Source organism: Raphanus sativus, chromosome 7 (genome assembly GCF_000801105.2).
Source record: "Raphanus sativus cultivar WK10039 chromosome 7, ASM80110v3, whole genome shotgun sequence".
Lineage (NCBI taxonomy): Eukaryota > Viridiplantae > Streptophyta > Magnoliopsida > Brassicales > Brassicaceae > Raphanus > Raphanus sativus.
The window spans coordinates 9,802,631-9,819,466 of record NC_079517.1 but is presented as its reverse complement, the minus strand read 5'-3'; the positions used below and the strand labels follow the sequence as shown (position 1 = coordinate 9,819,466).

Sequence of the window (16,836 nt, the reverse complement as noted above, 5' to 3'; positions counted from 1 at the left end):
AAATCTAATGGGCCTAAGGCCGAGGACATCGAGGAATTTATAATGGGCCTGGCCCTGCTATTTGGGATTGTGATCTGTGTTTTCTATTGAATATGTATGTTTGTTAGAGTGTTTTAGCGTTTAGTATTTAGTTGATGGTATTAAAATATATATATATATATATATATTTTTTTTTTTTTTGCAACTACTTTTTTATTTTTTTGGGTTTTTATCTTTAATTTTAAAATCATTATATTTGACAATAATTTGTTTCCGGTTTTAAAAGATACCGAATATGAAATAGTGAAATGTTATTGGTGGGCTATAGGGGATGTAACTATTGGTCTTTTATTTTGAACAACTGGATGGTGTCATCTTGTAGATATTTTACATGTGAATATCAACGTCGACGTCTCAAAATTAAGTACGAGCATATAAATTAAATAAAAAGAAAATAACAAAAAGGCAGAATACATCAATTGTAAAAGGTCAATATAAACGTATCATCGTCCCTTCGTCTCTTTGCGTATTCTTCTTCCTCCTCTCACTACCAAAAAAGAAAAAACAAGATGGTTCTAAGTCGAGCGGCCCGCGAAAGTGACGAAAATGTTTGCTCGACGTTCGGATCTCGCTATGTCCGCACTTCACTGCCCAAGTAATTAAGAAAAAACATGTTTCTTTTAATTTTTCTAATTGTTGGTGAGTTTACTCGTTAAATGATGAATAATAATGATGAAATAAATTGAAGGTATGAGATTGGTGAGGGCTCGATACCGAAAGAGGCTGCGTATCAGATCATAAAAGATGAGCTGATGCTTGATGGTAACCCGAGGCTTAACCTGGCTTCCTTTGTGACGACATGGATGGAGCCTGAGTGTGACAAACTCATTATGGAATCTATCAACAAGAACTACGTCGACATGGACGAGTATCCTGTCACTACCGAGCTCCAGGTCTCTCTCCATCTCTCTATAACTCTTTATTTTCTTAATTATGTTGCTACTTGCTAGATCTCGTTTTAGTTTCTAGTATTATATCAGCCAAATCGAAATTAACCCAAAAATGTTTTAGAATGGTTACATGTTGCGCAATGGTTTTAACAAAATGTATTATTATTTTTATATTAATAAAAGTTATGTGTGGTCAAATTAGTATTTGTATTCTGTGTCAGATGACAAATGTTGTTTTAGTGAACCCGCCATATTCCTTGTTAAATTAGTATCAGTCCTTTGCATTTATCATACCTTACCACTAGAAGACAAATATTACACTAGTCATGACTGTTCGTTCCTTTTTTCTTTTATCAAGAAGTATGACCCATACGTTAGCCTTTATTGGCCGACATATCAAGTTTTTAAGACTAGTGCACAAAAAAAAGAAAAAAAAATCAAGTTTTTATGACTAGTAGGTGGCCTTAGTCACTTTGTAAGTTATTCTTCTAATCATAAATGACCGAGTTGAATTATGTCAAATTGTCATTATTACTTGACCCACTTGATTTGGAACTTGAGAAAATATCACCTTCGGTTTATTGTAAATCGGTCAGTATATTAATCAGCCGGTTTTCAATTTCTATAAAGTGAATCAATTAAGTAAATATAGAATGATTGAAGTTTAAAAACATACAAATTACATATCTCCTAGAATCTTAGGTATGGGAGAAAAAGATGGTAAAGCATAAAAATAATAATAATTCAGGAGTCTAAAGCGAAAGTTCTGTCGGCAACCTCTCATTGTTTCACAGATCACCACATAACTTGCTTTTGGTTCTGATTGGTCCACTCAATTCCTTTTATCCATTAAACAACAATAAACAAAAACCAACTCAATATTCTTCAAATTTTGGGGGTACTATATGATCTAGTTAGTATACTATATACACAGTTGAAAGTGAAATAGAGTGAGGTGAAGCTATGAATCGGACGTTGTGAATACGTAAATAAATTTAATATCATATATAAACAGAAGACTGAGAAAAGAGATAAAAATGAAATAATTTTACAAAATGTGTGTGATGAAACCTAGGAGGAGCCAACCACAATTTAAATCTCGTGATGGCTAGGTCAATAGTCACATTAACTCTTCCACTGTGAAAGTTAAGATATTTCACCATAAAGTTGTACTTACTCTGACTCAAAATAGATTGGTGATACAGTTTCCGTGTGCCTTAGTGACAGTGTGAATACGATGCGATCATAGTAAAATATCACAGGATACTTTATCGGGAATAATTTTTTTTTGAACTTTCGCGAATAATATGCCTACTTTACCAAATTTGTATATAGTTTCGTTTGAGAAAGTTTAAGAATATCTGGGTTAGTTTATTATATAATTTGCAAGAGTTTCTAACTGTAATTATCTTTTTAGTAAATTCTAATTGTAATTCATTTCTCATGGGTTTTGAGTTTGTGTTTTCTCTTTTGATATTTATATAATATCCAGTGAGTTCAACATCTCATTTGCATGGAGTTTCATCTGTCATTTGAATTCGATCCACTGGACCTATATGAATTTTGTAGTTAATTTCATTTGTGAACGAATAAGGAATGGTTACTGTTGTTGGCTAGAGAACCTTGAGGTCTTTTTATATTTGAAGCATATGTGCTCACTGCTGATAAATCATAATTTTAATTTATTGGAAAACAGAACCGATGTGTAAACATGATAGCTCGGCTGTTCAATGCGCCGCTTGGGGAAACTGAGACCGCCATGGGAGTAGGCACTGTTGGGTCTTCGGAAGCCATCATGTTAGCCGGACTAGCCTTCAAAAGGAATTGGCAGAACAAACGCAAAGCTGAGGGTAAACCCTATGACAAACCCAACATTGTCACCGGAGCCAATGTTCAAGTTAGTACTAAATCCTTATCTCACTATTTTTTTACATTATAGTTAATTTATGAATAGTTGTTAAAAAAAAAAGTTAATTTATGAATAGTTAACAAAGTACTTCAAATATCTAGAAAACATTGCAGAATAAATTTTGTATTAGGGATTACCGCAAATTTCATTTTCAAATTACATAAATTGATACACTTTCGTTTAATCGGTTTACTATTTAATTTCTTAAAAGAAAATAGTGTGTGCAGCATCAACTCTCATAGAACAAGGTTTAAACACAAAACCAACTTTTAGGTGTGCTGGGAGAAATTCGCTAGGTACTTCGAGGTGGAGCTAAAAGAAGTGAAGCTTAGTGAAGGTTACTACGTGATGGATCCAGATAAAGCAGCTGAAATGGTAGACGAGAACACAATCTGTGTTGCTGCCATACTTGGTTCCACACTCAACGGTGAGTTCGAAGACGTCAAGCGCCTTAATGACTTGCTGGTCAAGAAAAACGAAGAGACTGGCTGGAACACTCCAATCCACGTTGACGCAGCAAGTGGAGGCTTCATAGCTCCATTTATTTACCCTGACTTGGAATGGGACTTTAGGCTTCCTTTGGTGAAGAGTATCAATGTGAGTGGTCATAAGTATGGGCTGGTCTATGCTGGTATTGGCTGGGTCGTGTGGAGGACACAACAGGATTTGCCTGATGAGCTCATCTTTCATATAAACTATCTTGGTGCTGATCAACCCACTTTCACTCTCAATTTCTCCAAGGGTATGTATCTTTGGTCATTTTGATCCCTAATCTTTTAACATATGATGTTTTTTATAAATGTTTATAAAATGTAGTGAACCTTTTTGGTTTTCTTTTTTGTAGGATCGAGCCAAATTATTGCTCAATACTATCAGCTCATTCGTCTTGGCTTCGAGGTTAGTGTATTGAAAAATAAATAAATAGATAAGTAAAAGAAAAATATATATATATTCTAGCGTTAGTGTTTTAGATTTATAGTTAGCAATAGAATGGTATATTGATATCAAAGAGAAAAAATTGTAGCTAGCATGCAATACTATCTTAGATTACGTTACCGTTTTGTTCTTTTCATTTCTTTTTAAAATATACCGATTTACATTTCCATGGAATAGGGCTACAAGAACGTGATGGAGAACTGCAGAGAGAACATGGCGGTTCTGAGGGAAGGGATAGAGAAAACAGAGCGTTTCAACATAGTCTCAAAGGAGGTAGGAGTGCCACTGGTAGCCTTCTCTCTCAAGGACCACAGTTTCCACAACGAGTTCGAGATCTCAGAGATGCTACGCCGTTTTGGCTGGATTGTCCCGGCTTACACCATGCCTGCGGATGCGCAACACATCACGGTTCTCCGTGTTGTCATAAGGGAAGATTTCTCAAGAACACTTGCGGAGAGACTTGTGGCTGATATTGTGAAAGTGCTTCACGAGCTTGACACCTTGCCTTCCAAGATATCCAAGAAGATGGGAGCGGAGGATTTCGGAAATGTGAAAGGGAAAAAGGTGGAAAGGGACATTCTGATGGAAGTTATTGTTGGATGGAGGAAGTTTGTGAAGGAGAGGAAGAAGATGAATGGTGTGTGTTAATCTGAACTGTCTTCTGTTTGTGTTTGAATGTATTAAATGTCGTCTAATAAAAGAAGAGGTATGTGTGTGTGTGAGAACTTGGAGTTTGATGAAAGAGTTGTGTGTCTGGTATCTATTTGAGACAATAATTGGTTCCGGATTCTATTGTACGCTTGAAACTCATCTTGAGCCTTTGATTATTTGTAAAATAGTCTTGAAATGCTATTTCCTTGCGAATTTTAGTACTCTTTTTTTTTGGTAAAATGTTAAAAAAAAATTGGTGGTCCCTTGTTTCTATGTAATTATGAAGAATACAATTCAGTTCAAATACAAACAGAACGCCAAGTAATAAAAGTTTAGCCAAGTAAAAATACCGAATTCCATCACAAAATAGAGATACTTCCTCTGTACTCTCTTTTTACAGAAGTAATAAAAATATTTACTGGATACAAACAGAACCCCAAGTAATAAAAATTTAGCAAAATTTTACTTCTGTAAATAGAGAGTACAGAGGAAGTCTCTTAACGTGTGTGAATTATCCAACCTGAAGAGACATCCTCTGTACTCTCTATTTACATAAGTAAAATTTGGCTAAATTTTTGCTAAGTAAATTCGCTCAACAGGCAACAATACAAGTCGAGTGTCAATTAATTACAGAGCATGATACCAACGGTTAGACTATAAAATCTCTGGTAGTCTAACATTTTGGTAGGTTTATATGTCCATATCATAGTCCAGAAGAAAATGCAAATTTGTCAAACGTCATGAATTACACAAAGAAAAACAATAAAAACCAATGTTTTATTATTAAATCCATAAAGGGAGATAATCAACTCAAACCGTTTTATTAGGCAAGTCTCTTGTCTGAAATCAGGGTAGAGATTCAACACGTACAGAAATAAAAACAAGCAAAATGATAAAAGTTTCTTAGAGGGCCTTGAGGATATCATCAGCGCTGGAAACCGTGAACTCTCCACCGGACTCAACATTGGCCACAGTAACCTTGAGGTTGTCGAGAAGCAGAGCAAATCTCCTTGACCTAACACCAAGACCCTTGTCCTTGAGGTCAAGCTCGAGTCCAAGAAGCTGTGTGTATTCTCCTGAACCATCTGCCACAAACTTCACGTGCTTGTTCTCTGGGTATGTCTTTCCCCATGCCTTCATCACAAACGGATCGTTCACTGCACAACAAACCAATGTCGTTAATAATATTAAAAACATAGCTTATATATACCAAAGAATATAACTAATTGAGAATATTTACCGCTGAAGCAAATGATCTCATCAACACCCTTTGATTTCAGCTCCTCTGCTTTCTCGATGAATCCAGGCACATGCTGCATGCTAAACCAGGAAAAAAAACAATTCAAAAGTCCAAAAAATGTAACGTATTATAGCAAAACAAAAGGTGAAATAAAACTAAGTGAGCTACGAAGGAAAAATTTACCTGCATGTGGGAGTGAAAGCACCAGGGACGCCGAAGAGAATGACCTTCTTACCAGCGGCGAGAGTGTGAACAGACACGCTCTGAAGCTGGTCATTCTCGTCAAAGAAGGAGATAGTTCCTTCTGGTACAACATCGCCGACAGCAATAGGAGCCATGGAGGTGAGCAAAGGTTTTGAACAAAAGAATGTGATGAGAAAATGAAACGATCGACTCTGAGTAATTTGACTTGAGGCGATATGCATTTATAGGGGTTTCGAACAATGTAATCTTTCTTTTATGGTATTAAATATAAAATCATTCACTAATTTATGTAGTTAATCATTACTGATTGCCATTGACTGATTTCAGTAATTTTATTGGTTGCCATTTGTTGACTCTAAGAATCTTGGCTAATTTCTGCAATTATTATTGATTGCCAGTCTGTTGATTCTACAAATCTTGGCTAATTATTAACAATAGTCAAACTACGTATATATTTGTTTCCAAAACTACATTGTAGTTTCCAAAATATAACGATTTGGTTTTAAAAACCGTGTTCAAAACGTGATTTTGTCACCAACCTGCAAGGGGCCATCGCCCAAGCCTAATACAACGTTCGTCTCAGATAAACTCATCTGTCACATTTTTCAGTCTTATCCATTGAAGTGTAAAGACATTAAGTTGTTACATAAATAGAATATGTTAATATGTAGCTTTGCTACTTTTGGCAGTCATATGATATGATGTTTTAAGTAATGTGGTGATTGTGCTGGTGAAAACAATGGTTCCGATTAGTTGGACAGAGATGCAATGTCCTTTGTCTGGCCAAACCGAGCTGAGGAAAGTCGCCAAGGTGGGCTAATTGAATGACAGAGACATATATGATAATCTGGCTTCTATCATAGGTTGATGTCTGAGTCTCTACAACAAGAATAAGACATGTTTGATTATTACAGTTTTGATCACTCGTTTTTTTTTTGACATGCTTTAACTCAAGAGACTATGTTGTCTAGTTATCAAGTGTAGAGAGTTTTAAAAGCAACTTCCTAAACTCAAAATACATTCTAATGAAAGGATTAAGAGAGAATGAATTTGAATGTGAGCCCTTTTTAATTCTTTTACACTGCATTGATAATGACAAAGATTAGCTTGGTTAGCTCCCTTTAGTTTTTGGATGCTTCTAATTCTAAGCTTGAAAATTTATTTCACTGTACTATTATTTCTGCAAAATTCCACAGATTTTTGGATCTGCTTTTAATCGATGTAGTATATTTTAACATGTTTTTAATAAATCAACAACGATGGAGCTAAATTAGCCTAGGTTTTCCAATCTTCAAAAGTAACAAATGTCTCCGTCGCATGTCAGAAGAGTGGACACTCCCAATTGGAAATGCACTTTGAAAAATGTTTCACAGAGTTCCTATTGACTCATACAACTAACCTTGCTTATTCTTTTTGTTATTTCAGGGTACTAGTTTGATGAGATGTACCTGATATAGAAAGATCTTCAATGGTGCCAAGCGACCCTTCCACCGTTCTACGTACCTTAGCATTTGGAGCTTTTGGCTGAACTAAACACTCTATTCTTGATTAAACTGTTCAATTTCACTCTGCAAGTTTAGTGTTTAGATCTCTGGCGACAAGTTGCTTTCTCCGTAGTCTGCCAACTTGTCGCAAACAAACACTGAAGCTAGCGTCTCTCAGCACGTTCAAAAAATCAAGGTTTCAAACAAAAGTATTATAGCCATAAAAGTTTCAGACAGATAAGTAGCTAAAACAAAAAATGTTGAGCTTACATCAACCAGCTCACATTCAGAACAAAATTCCGACAAAACTAAACAGCAAGTAATAAAAAAACACCAAGAACCATATAACAGTTTTGGGATCAAAACCAATCCTCTAGTGTCTGGTAAAGGAAAATCACTCATCCATCTCATCTTCATCATCGCCCTCTTCTTCTTCCTCTTCACTGAGCTCAAGATCAGCTAGTAACTCTTCAATCGGCACAGTAGGTGCACCTTCTCCATCCGTCATCGAAGCAGTCTCAGACTCCTGATAATCCTTGTTCTTGTACAATGATATGTTAAACCTCAGCTCAGGGTTCTCTTCAAGATCCCTCAAAAACTCTTCATACTCATTCTCCATCTTCTCCGGATCAACTCCGCGTCCTCCTCTCGACTCATCCATTTCCATCGGAAGCTTCTTGGTCGTAAACGCACGTGGTTTCCCCTTCTTCCTCTCTCTCTGCTCGTCGTAGCATTTCTTGATCAAAATCGCTTCGGGAAGCCCATTCTTCACTCTCAGACGATACTTCTCCATCTCATCATCGTTCACATTCGCGCCGTATATATCATACCCTAAAGCTTGATCTCCTGCTTTCAGTATATGTCCTAGATGAGTCTGGACATAAAACATCTTACCAATGTCTGACTCACGCGCGATCTGGACATAAGACAGAGCATACTTTTGCCCGCCAACAGTCGCTTCACCAACAGGTGCCTCCACTTCAAACACAAAGTACTTCACAAGCTGTCTACTCGTCAACGCAGATCGAAACCCGGATCTCCAGTACTGTCTGGCGTCCAAAAACGCACACCTGAGTGTCCTAGGATCAAGCAGAGTGATGTTATCAGAAACTTTCGTGCACACCACGAGCGGACCGAGGTTCCCCAACCCGCTAGCGACTTTTGAAGGCAAGCAGATAAGATCCTCACGGCAGACAGGACAGATCTTAACAGAGTAAGTATACTTATAGTTATACAAACTGCTCTTAACATCATGAGACACCAACTGCTGGTCCTGACGATACTCAATGGGAACAACCTTCCTCAAAAACTCAACAAACCCATTAGCATGACTCTTATTCCCAAAGAAGAAATCAATCCCCTGATCAACCTGCTGGATCCTAATCGCCCTGGAAGCAGCGTCGTGCCTGAGAATCAACTGCTCGAGGTAAAAGAACGTCCTCCTGTGAGAGACGTGCTGCCTCAGCTGCACCGAAGCAACCCACTGATCAGGATTCGCCTGAAACCTCGAGCAAGACTCGCACAAGTTATCCCTGACCGTGTACTCGACGGGGTAAGACTGCTCCAGCACAGCGCCGTTGAGAACCTCGGCCTGGACCGTGAGCTTGACTTTGATCCTCTTGGAGTGAGGCTCGGTCCAGACGAACTCGGCGTTCTTGAGCTTGACCTTGTTGAGGTTCTTGAGGCGTTTGATGCAGAAGGTGAGGAGCTCTTTGGACTCCCACTGGCATTTGATCCATGTCTTGGGTGGTTGGAGGTAGCAGCCGCACTCCGGGCAGTAGAAGATTTGGATGCTCTTCTGGAGACCCTCGGTGATGTCGACTTCGGAGCGGAGGCAGTTGACGCACATGTTGGCTGCGTTTGGAGGCATGGGGACGCCGCACTTGCAGCACAGGACGCTTCCGATTGTTTGCTGGACCTTGAACATCCCTGTGTCTTGTTCCATTGCTGACGACATCTGTAATCAAACGCCAATGAAATCAATAAAACCTATAACGATGTAAATCAATCAGCCTGGAAAATCGACTACGAATGCGATGACACGGCACCGTTTTAATGTACACAGTGCCTTCAAAATTAGGGTTTTTTTTTTTACACGGGAGCGATTGATTCGACGCGAAATTAAATCCTGATGAATCTACGTTAACGATGGAAAGGAAACAATCACACAGAAAGGCGATGAAGGATGAAAATCATATGCTTACCTGAGCAAGTTCGAGAGAGACAGAGAAGGCGGCGGGATGCAGGATGAGAGGAGGAGGAGGAAAAGTGAAGGGAAAAATGGGAGGTTGAAGGCTTTTATTGCGCTGGTGAAAGGCGGTTTTAGGGTTGGGAAAAAAAAGAAAAGAAATGATGTGTATGTATTAGGTGCGTGTGGATTCGGATAATTCACATCGGGTAGTTTCAAATTCCGATTGGTTACTATAGAGATTATATTCAGTTAATATTTTGGTTAAATTCTTGTAATTTTGAATAATTTCAGTAAGTTTGGTTACTTTGGTTCAAAACTTGGGGAATTTTCAAAAATACCACTTTGAAGATATCATTATTCACTTTTACCACCAATAATGACATATTTTCAAAAATACCTTATTTACTAAAAGGTTAAAAATTCTTATATCTTTGTTTTAATATGCTTTTCAAAATTCTAACCCTAAACTCTAAATCCTAAAACCCCAATTCTAAACCCTAAACCCTAAATCATCAACTCTAAACCCTAAATCTTCAACTCTAAACCCTAAACCCTAAATTTTATACCATAAATTCAATACCATAAACCCTAAAACCCTAAAACCCTAAAACCTCAACTATAAACCCTAAATCTTCAACTCTAAACCCTAAACTATATATCATAAACCCTAAAACATCAAATCTAAACTATAAATCCTAATCCTTCAAATCTAAAATCATTTATTAAAAATGGTGGTAAAAGTGGTTAGTGTAAACATGAAAATGGTACTATGGAAATGGTATTTTTGGCAATTTCTCTCAAAACTTTGGTGAATTCAATTATTTCGATTCAAAATTTGACTAACAATTTTCTTTCATTGGAAAAATGAACTAACCGATTACAAAATTAAACCAAACCAAAATCAATTTTTTTTATAAACTTGCTGAATTAAACCAAACTAACCAAACTAACAAAAATTTCGGTTTAATTTGGTGACTTCAGTTCGGTTATAAACCACATGCCTAATGTACGTATTTATTAGATTTTTAATAAAATAAGAAATAAAAGGAGAAAATTTTTAAAATATCACAAGTTAATTATCATTTTTCAAAAATATATTCAACTAAAATATTTAATATTTACATTTATGATTTAGTGATTATTTTTGAAAAATCGCTTAATATAACAAAACTTGACTACCATTGTACAAAAATACACTTAATTAAAAACATCAAAATATTTAAGTTTGTGTTTAATGATTATAGTTGACAAATTAACGAAAAATACCACAAATTTATAATCACTTTTCAAAAGCACACTCAATAAACCCTTATAAATGATTCTTACATATTTATAAATGATTTAGGAGTGTTGGTTTTTCCCATCACCAGATTTAATGTATTTATGAAAATAGGTATCTTTTAAAGGTAAATTTAAAAAGTAGTATCAAATTTGTGATAAATTAAAATTGAGAAATTACTTGAAATATCATAAGTTGCTTATCATAAATACAATCAATAAAAACTCTAATATATGTGTTTAGTGATTATTGTTTAGGGTTTATTATTTATTAGCTAAGGTTGGATTTAACTATTCTATAAATGTTTTATAATTATTTTTAAAAAAATTATAAATGATTTAGGATGTTATTTTAGTCTGAGAATTTTCTTAAAAATATCACTAGTTGGCTACAATTTTTCAAAAATACACTCAATCACAAATATTTTCATAGTTATGGGTTTGGGTTTTTTGATTATTTTTAGGATTAAGTAGTTAGGGTGGGTTGGGTTTATAAATTTAAATTATTCTTACACATTTATAAATGATTTAGGGGAGTTAATTTAATATTTTATGATAAATTTAAGATATCTATGAAAAATTATCATTTACAGGTATATTTTTAAAAGTAGTATCAAACTTGTGGTAAAAGTTAAATTTCCCTAATCTTTTTTTTGTCACAAATTTAATATATTTATGAAAATAGGTATCTTCAAAAGGTAATTTTAAAAGTAATATCAAATTTGTGATAAAACTTAAAAATTTGTATAAATTTTATAGTAAATTTGAAATTCCCCCAAATAACAAAGGTTCATTAAAGGGTAAATGACAATTGTATTTATTTATATTTTACTTAATTATTTATTAAATATATAGAATAATTGATATTAAGAAAATTGGAAAATAATAAATTTTGTAATTTTTTGAATTTTTTGGAAAATAAATCATTATAAAATAATAAATTGATTGAAATACCATAAGTTCCCAACCACTTTTCCAAAATACTCAATCAAAAATATTTAAACATTTGGGTTTAGGATTCAATGATTATTTTTTAGATTTTAGTATTTAGAGAATAGTTTTGGTCTATAAGAGAAATTATTCTTAACTGTTTATAAAATGACTTAGGAGGTTAATTTAATATTTTTCAACACAGACTTAATATATTTATGAAATTGGTTATCTTTAATAGTAAATTTAAAATTGTATTAAATTTGCGGTAAAATAGGTATCTTCTAAAGGTAATTTTAAAAAGTAATATCAAATTTGTGATAAAACTTAAAAAATCCCCATTAAAATCCCCTATTATTGTTTAGGATTAAGTATTTAAGAGATGGATTTGGGTTTATAAAATTTATATATTATTCTTGAAAAAATTAAATGATTAAGAATAATAATTCAATTTTATCACAAATTTAAGGTATTTATGAAAATAATTTGAGGTAGTTTTTATCTTTTAAAACTAAATTTTAAAAGTGGTATAAATTTAATAGTAAATTTGAAATTCTCCCAAATAAAAAGGTTCATTTAAGGGTAAATGACAATTATATTTTATTTATAATTTTACTTAATTATTTATTAAATATATAGAATAATTTATATAAAGAAAATTGGAAAATAATAATTTTTGATTTTTTTGAATTTTTTGGAAAATAAATCATTATAAAATAATAAATTGATTGAAATACCATAAGTTCCCAACCACTTTTCCAAAATACTCAATCAAAAATATTTAAACATTTGGGTTTAGGATTCAATGATTATTTTTTAGATTTTAGTATTTAGAGAATAGTTTTGGTCTATAAGAGAAATTATTCTTAACTGTTTATAAATGACTTAGGAGGGTTAATTTAATATTTTTCAACACAGACTTAATATATTTATGAAATTGGTTATCCTTTAATAGTAAATTTAAAAATTGTATTAAATTTGTGGTAAAACTAAATTTTCTTTTATGAAATTGAGATATCAATTCATGAAGTTTTGGGGGAATATCAAATTCACCCCATTGCTAGTACCATTATTTATATTAACCTTTATTGATGAGATATTTTGACAAATACCTTCTACACTAAAGAAGCAAAATAATTTTATATCCTTATATATATAATTATTTAAATAAATAATAAATAATAATTTCTTATATAGTTTTCAAATTCTAAAAAAAAATTGAATTTATTTTTTCTTTTTTCAAATTTTCTTTTGATATCCAGAAATTCTTTTTGAAACGATTTTTCTTTAAATTAATTATTTATTTATATATTTATTAAAATTCTAAACTCCGTATTTTAAAACTCTACCCCTCAACTTTAAACTCTAAATCTATTAGTTAATCCTAAGATTATAAGTGTTTATTTACCTTTTTGAAAGTGAAGGTAAATGTGGTTATGTAAACATGAAAATGATATTAGGAATGTGGTAGTTTAGATAATTTTCCTGAAGTTTTACTACATTTTAATAAAATATACATATTGAAAGATATTTTACTAAATATACATTTAATTCAAGTAGTAAAGTGTTTGAAAATCTTTCTAAATACACATTTAAAATATATATTAATCACACATGTCCCAAAATTTTCCCAAAATTTATGAAAACAATATTCATGTTTACCAATAGCTTTCTAAATTTTAAGAAAATATTATACTTATTCGCTAATGTTTTCTTAAATATGCATATAACTCAAATTTAGAAAAAAATATCATACATATTTAGATAGGTCTTACTAGAGGTTTTTAAAGCAAACTTGTTTCTCAAATTATTTTTGAGAAAAAAATAAATAAAATTACATAAATATTATATATTTATTATATTTGTAAAAATGATATAATTATTATTTAAATTTTTAATGAAAACTAATTTGGTTATTTAAACTTTTATGGACTAGTTTGGAAATAATATATGTTTTAAGCTATTTGAGACCATTCCTTGATAACAAATGTACACAAATATAATTAAAGCATATATATATATATATATATATATATATATATATATATAAAATATGATGGATAACTTTTATATTAACATAAGACTATTTTATATTAACTTTTTATATGAGCCAGTTAATTCATTATAATTTTTTTTTTTGCTATACAATGTTATCTTCCTTTTCTCTTTCTTAAGTGATCATAAGAAATTAACCATGAAGTAAAAATTTAGTGGTAGGAGAATTTCAGTGAGTTAAAGCATGATTATTGCGGGAGATTAGTGGGTTTCTTAACAAATTTTATGATTTGGGATCCACAAAAACCTCTAAAATCGGTTTTAGAAGTTATGAAATAAAGATCGACTTTGATCTATTTTTTGCATTGTTCGCGGACTCTACTAATACGTGGCGGTCCACGATTGATGCACTTTTTAATATATTTTTTTTAATCAGACAAAAAAATTGAGCCTCAGAAACCGTGGTGCACTACGGTTATAGCGATAATCATAGTCTTAAACGATCTTGGTTTGAAAGCACTTACTATGCTTAATTGCTTTTTGTCCACACAAATATAAAATTATGTTTTATGTATTACTTGAAGAGAATCTCCAGAGTGTGGATCCATCTGTGGACTGCAATATTTTTTAAAAATTATTTTGGACTTTTCTATAGATTCAGGATATTGCAAGGTGAAAAAAAAAATTGTAAGAATGCACAATGTTATGTGGAAGAAAAGAATAAAGAATATGTGTTTGTCTGTCTAACCTTTCCTTCGGGCTCTTCTTTAGGAAAAAAGTTATTAAAAATGTTAAGTGGAGGATCGAATAGAATCATGGCATTAGTACTTTACCTGTGAAGTCTAAACAATTTAAGAATCATTGCAATAAAAATAACCGACACTATAAATACATTACTTTATCCAAGGTACATTGTATTCTACTTTCTGATTTCTCAAACGATTGATCCATCATAACTTCATAACCACCAGCCCCCGTATCAAACTGGTTCCAACCATGGACTTAATTCAGCCTGCTCCTACTGTTATCGTATGCACCCGTCCAGGGTACAAAAACAGAGAGGAATTTCGCTCAGCACGATTCAAAGATTCACCAATTGTATTGTTCGGTTTTCCCGGTCTAGAAAACGACAAGGAGTCCCCGCCTACAGATAATACTCATCCGCTTGTATGGTGCCAGAACGAAGAAAACAAAGATAAAGAATTTCCATGCAACTTTTGCGAGCGTGAGTTAGATAGCACCACCGGGTATTATTTATGCGAGGAGTTCGATAAGAGGATCTCTAAAACCAATACTATTGGTTTTCATAAAGAGTGTATCAAACCGATGACCAACAATCCTTATCATCCTAAACATCCGCTCCAAGTTCTCGTATTTTCGTTAGCGGCACCGAACAAAGTATGCTATTGTTGTTACGCTTATAAAACTCACTTTTATTATTGTTTTGTATGTAATTTTAGCATTTGTCGTGATTGTGCGGAACAACCGGTACTCCTTACAATAGACCACAAGAAAAGGCATGAACATACACTCTACTACATTCCTAGAGAAGCCTCCATGACTTGTGATGTTTGCGCTTTGAATGATCGGAGGTACTTTATTTATGTCTGTCATCAATGTGATTATGTAGTCCATAAAAAGTGTATCTACTCGCCATACGTCATAAAGATTTCTCGTCATGAACATCGCCTCTCTTTCACTTCTTCGTTTCTTTCTGGAGAATGGTTTTGCGGGATTTGCCGGAAAAAAATAAACCAAAATTATGGAGGATATTCTTGCTTGAAAGGTTGTTATTACTTTGCTCATTCCCAGTGTGCTATACATAAAGATGTATGGGATGGAAAAGAACTTGAAGGAGAACCCGAAGAAATATATGAAAATATTATGCCGTTTGAAGAGATAAGTGATGGAATTATAAAACACTTCAGTCATAAACATCATATGCGACTCCTCAAAGAAGTTGAGAAAACAAAGATTAACAAGCACTGCCAAGCATGCGCATTTCGCATTTATGAAGGTGATATTTATGATTGCTTGGAATGTGATTTTGTTCTCCACAAAGTATGTGCACATCTTCCAGTTAAGAAACAACATGTGTTACATCCTCACCCTCTTTTCTTACAAGAGGAAAATCTACAAACTACGTTTGGGTGTTCAGCTTGCTTTCGTGTATGCAACAGTTTCAGGTATGTGTGTCAAATGGCCGATTGTCTTTTCAAGTTAGACGTGAATTGTGCAGCTGTATCTGTACCACTTAATCATCAATGTCATCCACATCTTTTGTTCCTACCATCTCAACCTGGATCTGCAAGAATGTGTTCGATTTGTAAGAAAACCGAAAAGATCCGTTTAGAATGTGGAGAATGTGATTTTGTGTTTTGTTTTCCCTGTGCAATTCTACCAATGAAGTTCAATTACAATCATGATGAACATCCTCTCATATTTTCATATGAAGAAGACTCGAGTGGTCAACATTGGTGTGATGTCTGTGAAAAAGAAATACTTCCCAAGAATGGAATATATACGTGCTATGATTGTGACATCCAACTCCATATTGAATGCTTACACGGGATCAACATGTACATCTTACCTTGTAAAGAGATTACACTTCATGAAGGAAAATACGATGTTCTTTGCAATGATCTCCTGCTCACACGGTACACATGCAAACGATGCCGCAAACGTTGCGAAGACAAGATCGTCTACAAGACATCCGATGTAATTTATTGTTCTATGTATTGTATAGTCTGTGAGAAATATGGGATCAAAAATTAAATTAAAATATATATAAATTATATATTAATATTTCTGTAAACAGTAAATAAACAAGAGATATGATGTAATTTATTGTTCTATGTATTGTATAGTCTGTGAGAAATATGTGATCAAAAATTAAATCAAATAAACAATATATAAATATTAATATATAAGATGACAAATTTAAATGATGATGTGCCAAACTAATTTCAAACGTCTCAGTCAGAGAGAAATTGATCACATTAGCTGCAAAAGTGTATGGTCATATTCATAAAACAAAACCTTGGAGATACAACAATTATTAATTTTAGCAAAAAAAAAAGAAGAAATGC

General features: G+C 33.2%; 4 protein-coding genes across 4 annotated transcripts; 2 read left to right on the top strand and 2 right to left on the bottom strand.

Annotated features, from left to right (window-relative positions):
• Positions 1-475: 475 nt before the first annotated feature.
• Positions 476-4,638, top strand: LOC108817761 (glutamate decarboxylase 2). The gene is made up of 6 exons (XM_018590548.2): positions 476-634; positions 728-932; positions 2,626-2,826; positions 3,112-3,580; positions 3,683-3,735; positions 3,952-4,638. The coding sequence occupies exons 1-6, from the start codon at positions 549-551 to the stop codon at positions 4,420-4,422; spliced, it is 1,485 nt and encodes a 494-aa protein (XP_018446050.1). The 5' UTR covers positions 476-548; the 3' UTR covers positions 4,423-4,638.
• A 583-nt stretch (positions 4,639-5,221) lies between these two features.
• LOC108816517 (peroxiredoxin-2B) lies at positions 5,222-6,085 on the bottom strand. Its single transcript, XM_018589094.2, has 3 exons — positions 5,849-6,085; positions 5,666-5,745; positions 5,222-5,582 (listed from the first exon to the last, which is right to left on the bottom strand). Exons 1-3 carry the CDS (start codon positions 6,001-6,003, stop codon positions 5,329-5,331), a joined length of 489 nt encoding a protein of 162 aa, XP_018444596.1. The 5' UTR covers positions 6,004-6,085; the 3' UTR covers positions 5,222-5,328.
• Positions 6,086-7,544: 1,459 nt separating this feature from the next.
• On the bottom strand, positions 7,545-9,713 carry LOC108818011 (uncharacterized). Its single transcript, XM_018590857.2, has 2 exons — positions 9,558-9,713; positions 7,545-9,310 (listed from the first exon to the last, which is right to left on the bottom strand). Exon 2 carries the CDS (start codon positions 9,308-9,310, stop codon positions 7,748-7,750), a length of 1,563 nt encoding a protein of 520 aa, XP_018446359.2. The 5' UTR covers positions 9,558-9,713; the 3' UTR covers positions 7,545-7,747.
• A 4,975-nt stretch (positions 9,714-14,688) lies between these two features.
• On the top strand, positions 14,689-16,730 carry LOC130497960 (uncharacterized). The gene has a single exon (XM_056991227.1). It carries the CDS (start codon positions 14,744-14,746, stop codon positions 16,520-16,522), a length of 1,779 nt encoding a protein of 592 aa, XP_056847207.1. The 5' UTR covers positions 14,689-14,743; the 3' UTR covers positions 16,523-16,730.
• The last annotated feature ends 106 nt before the right edge of the window (positions 16,731-16,836 follow it).

What these genes read in the sequence shown, in the direction of transcription:
- LOC108817761 (XM_018590548.2), top strand. Translation starts at nt 549, where the DNA reads ATGGTTCTAAGTCGAGCGGCCCGCGAAAGTGACGAAAATGTTTGCTCG. An exon ending in CTGTCACTACCGAGCTCCAG is followed by an intron (nt 933 to 2,625) that starts GTCTCTCTCCAT and finishes ATTGGAAAACAG; the next exon opens with AACCGATGTGTAAACATGAT. An exon ending in TCACCGGAGCCAATGTTCAA is followed by an intron (nt 2,827 to 3,111) that starts GTTAGTACTAAA and finishes ACCAACTTTTAG; the next exon opens with GTGTGCTGGGAGAAATTCGC.
- LOC108816517 (XM_018589094.2), bottom strand. Translation starts at nt 6,003, where the DNA reads ATGGCTCCTATTGCTGTCGGCGATGTTGTACCAGAAGGAACTATCTCC. An exon ending in GCTTTCACTCCCACATGCAG is followed by an intron (nt 5,746 to 5,848) that starts GTAAATTTTTCC and finishes TTCCTGGTTTAG; the next exon opens with CATGCAGCATGTGCCTGGAT. An exon ending in TGAGATCATTTGCTTCAGCG is followed by an intron (nt 5,583 to 5,665) that starts GTAAATATTCTC and finishes TTTGTTGTGCAG; the next exon opens with TGAACGATCCGTTTGTGATG.
- LOC108818011 (XM_018590857.2), bottom strand. Translation starts at nt 9,310, where the DNA reads ATGTCGTCAGCAATGGAACAAGACACAGGGATGTTCAAGGTCCAGCAA.
- LOC130497960 (XM_056991227.1), top strand. Translation starts at nt 14,744, where the DNA reads ATGGACTTAATTCAGCCTGCTCCTACTGTTATCGTATGCACCCGTCCA.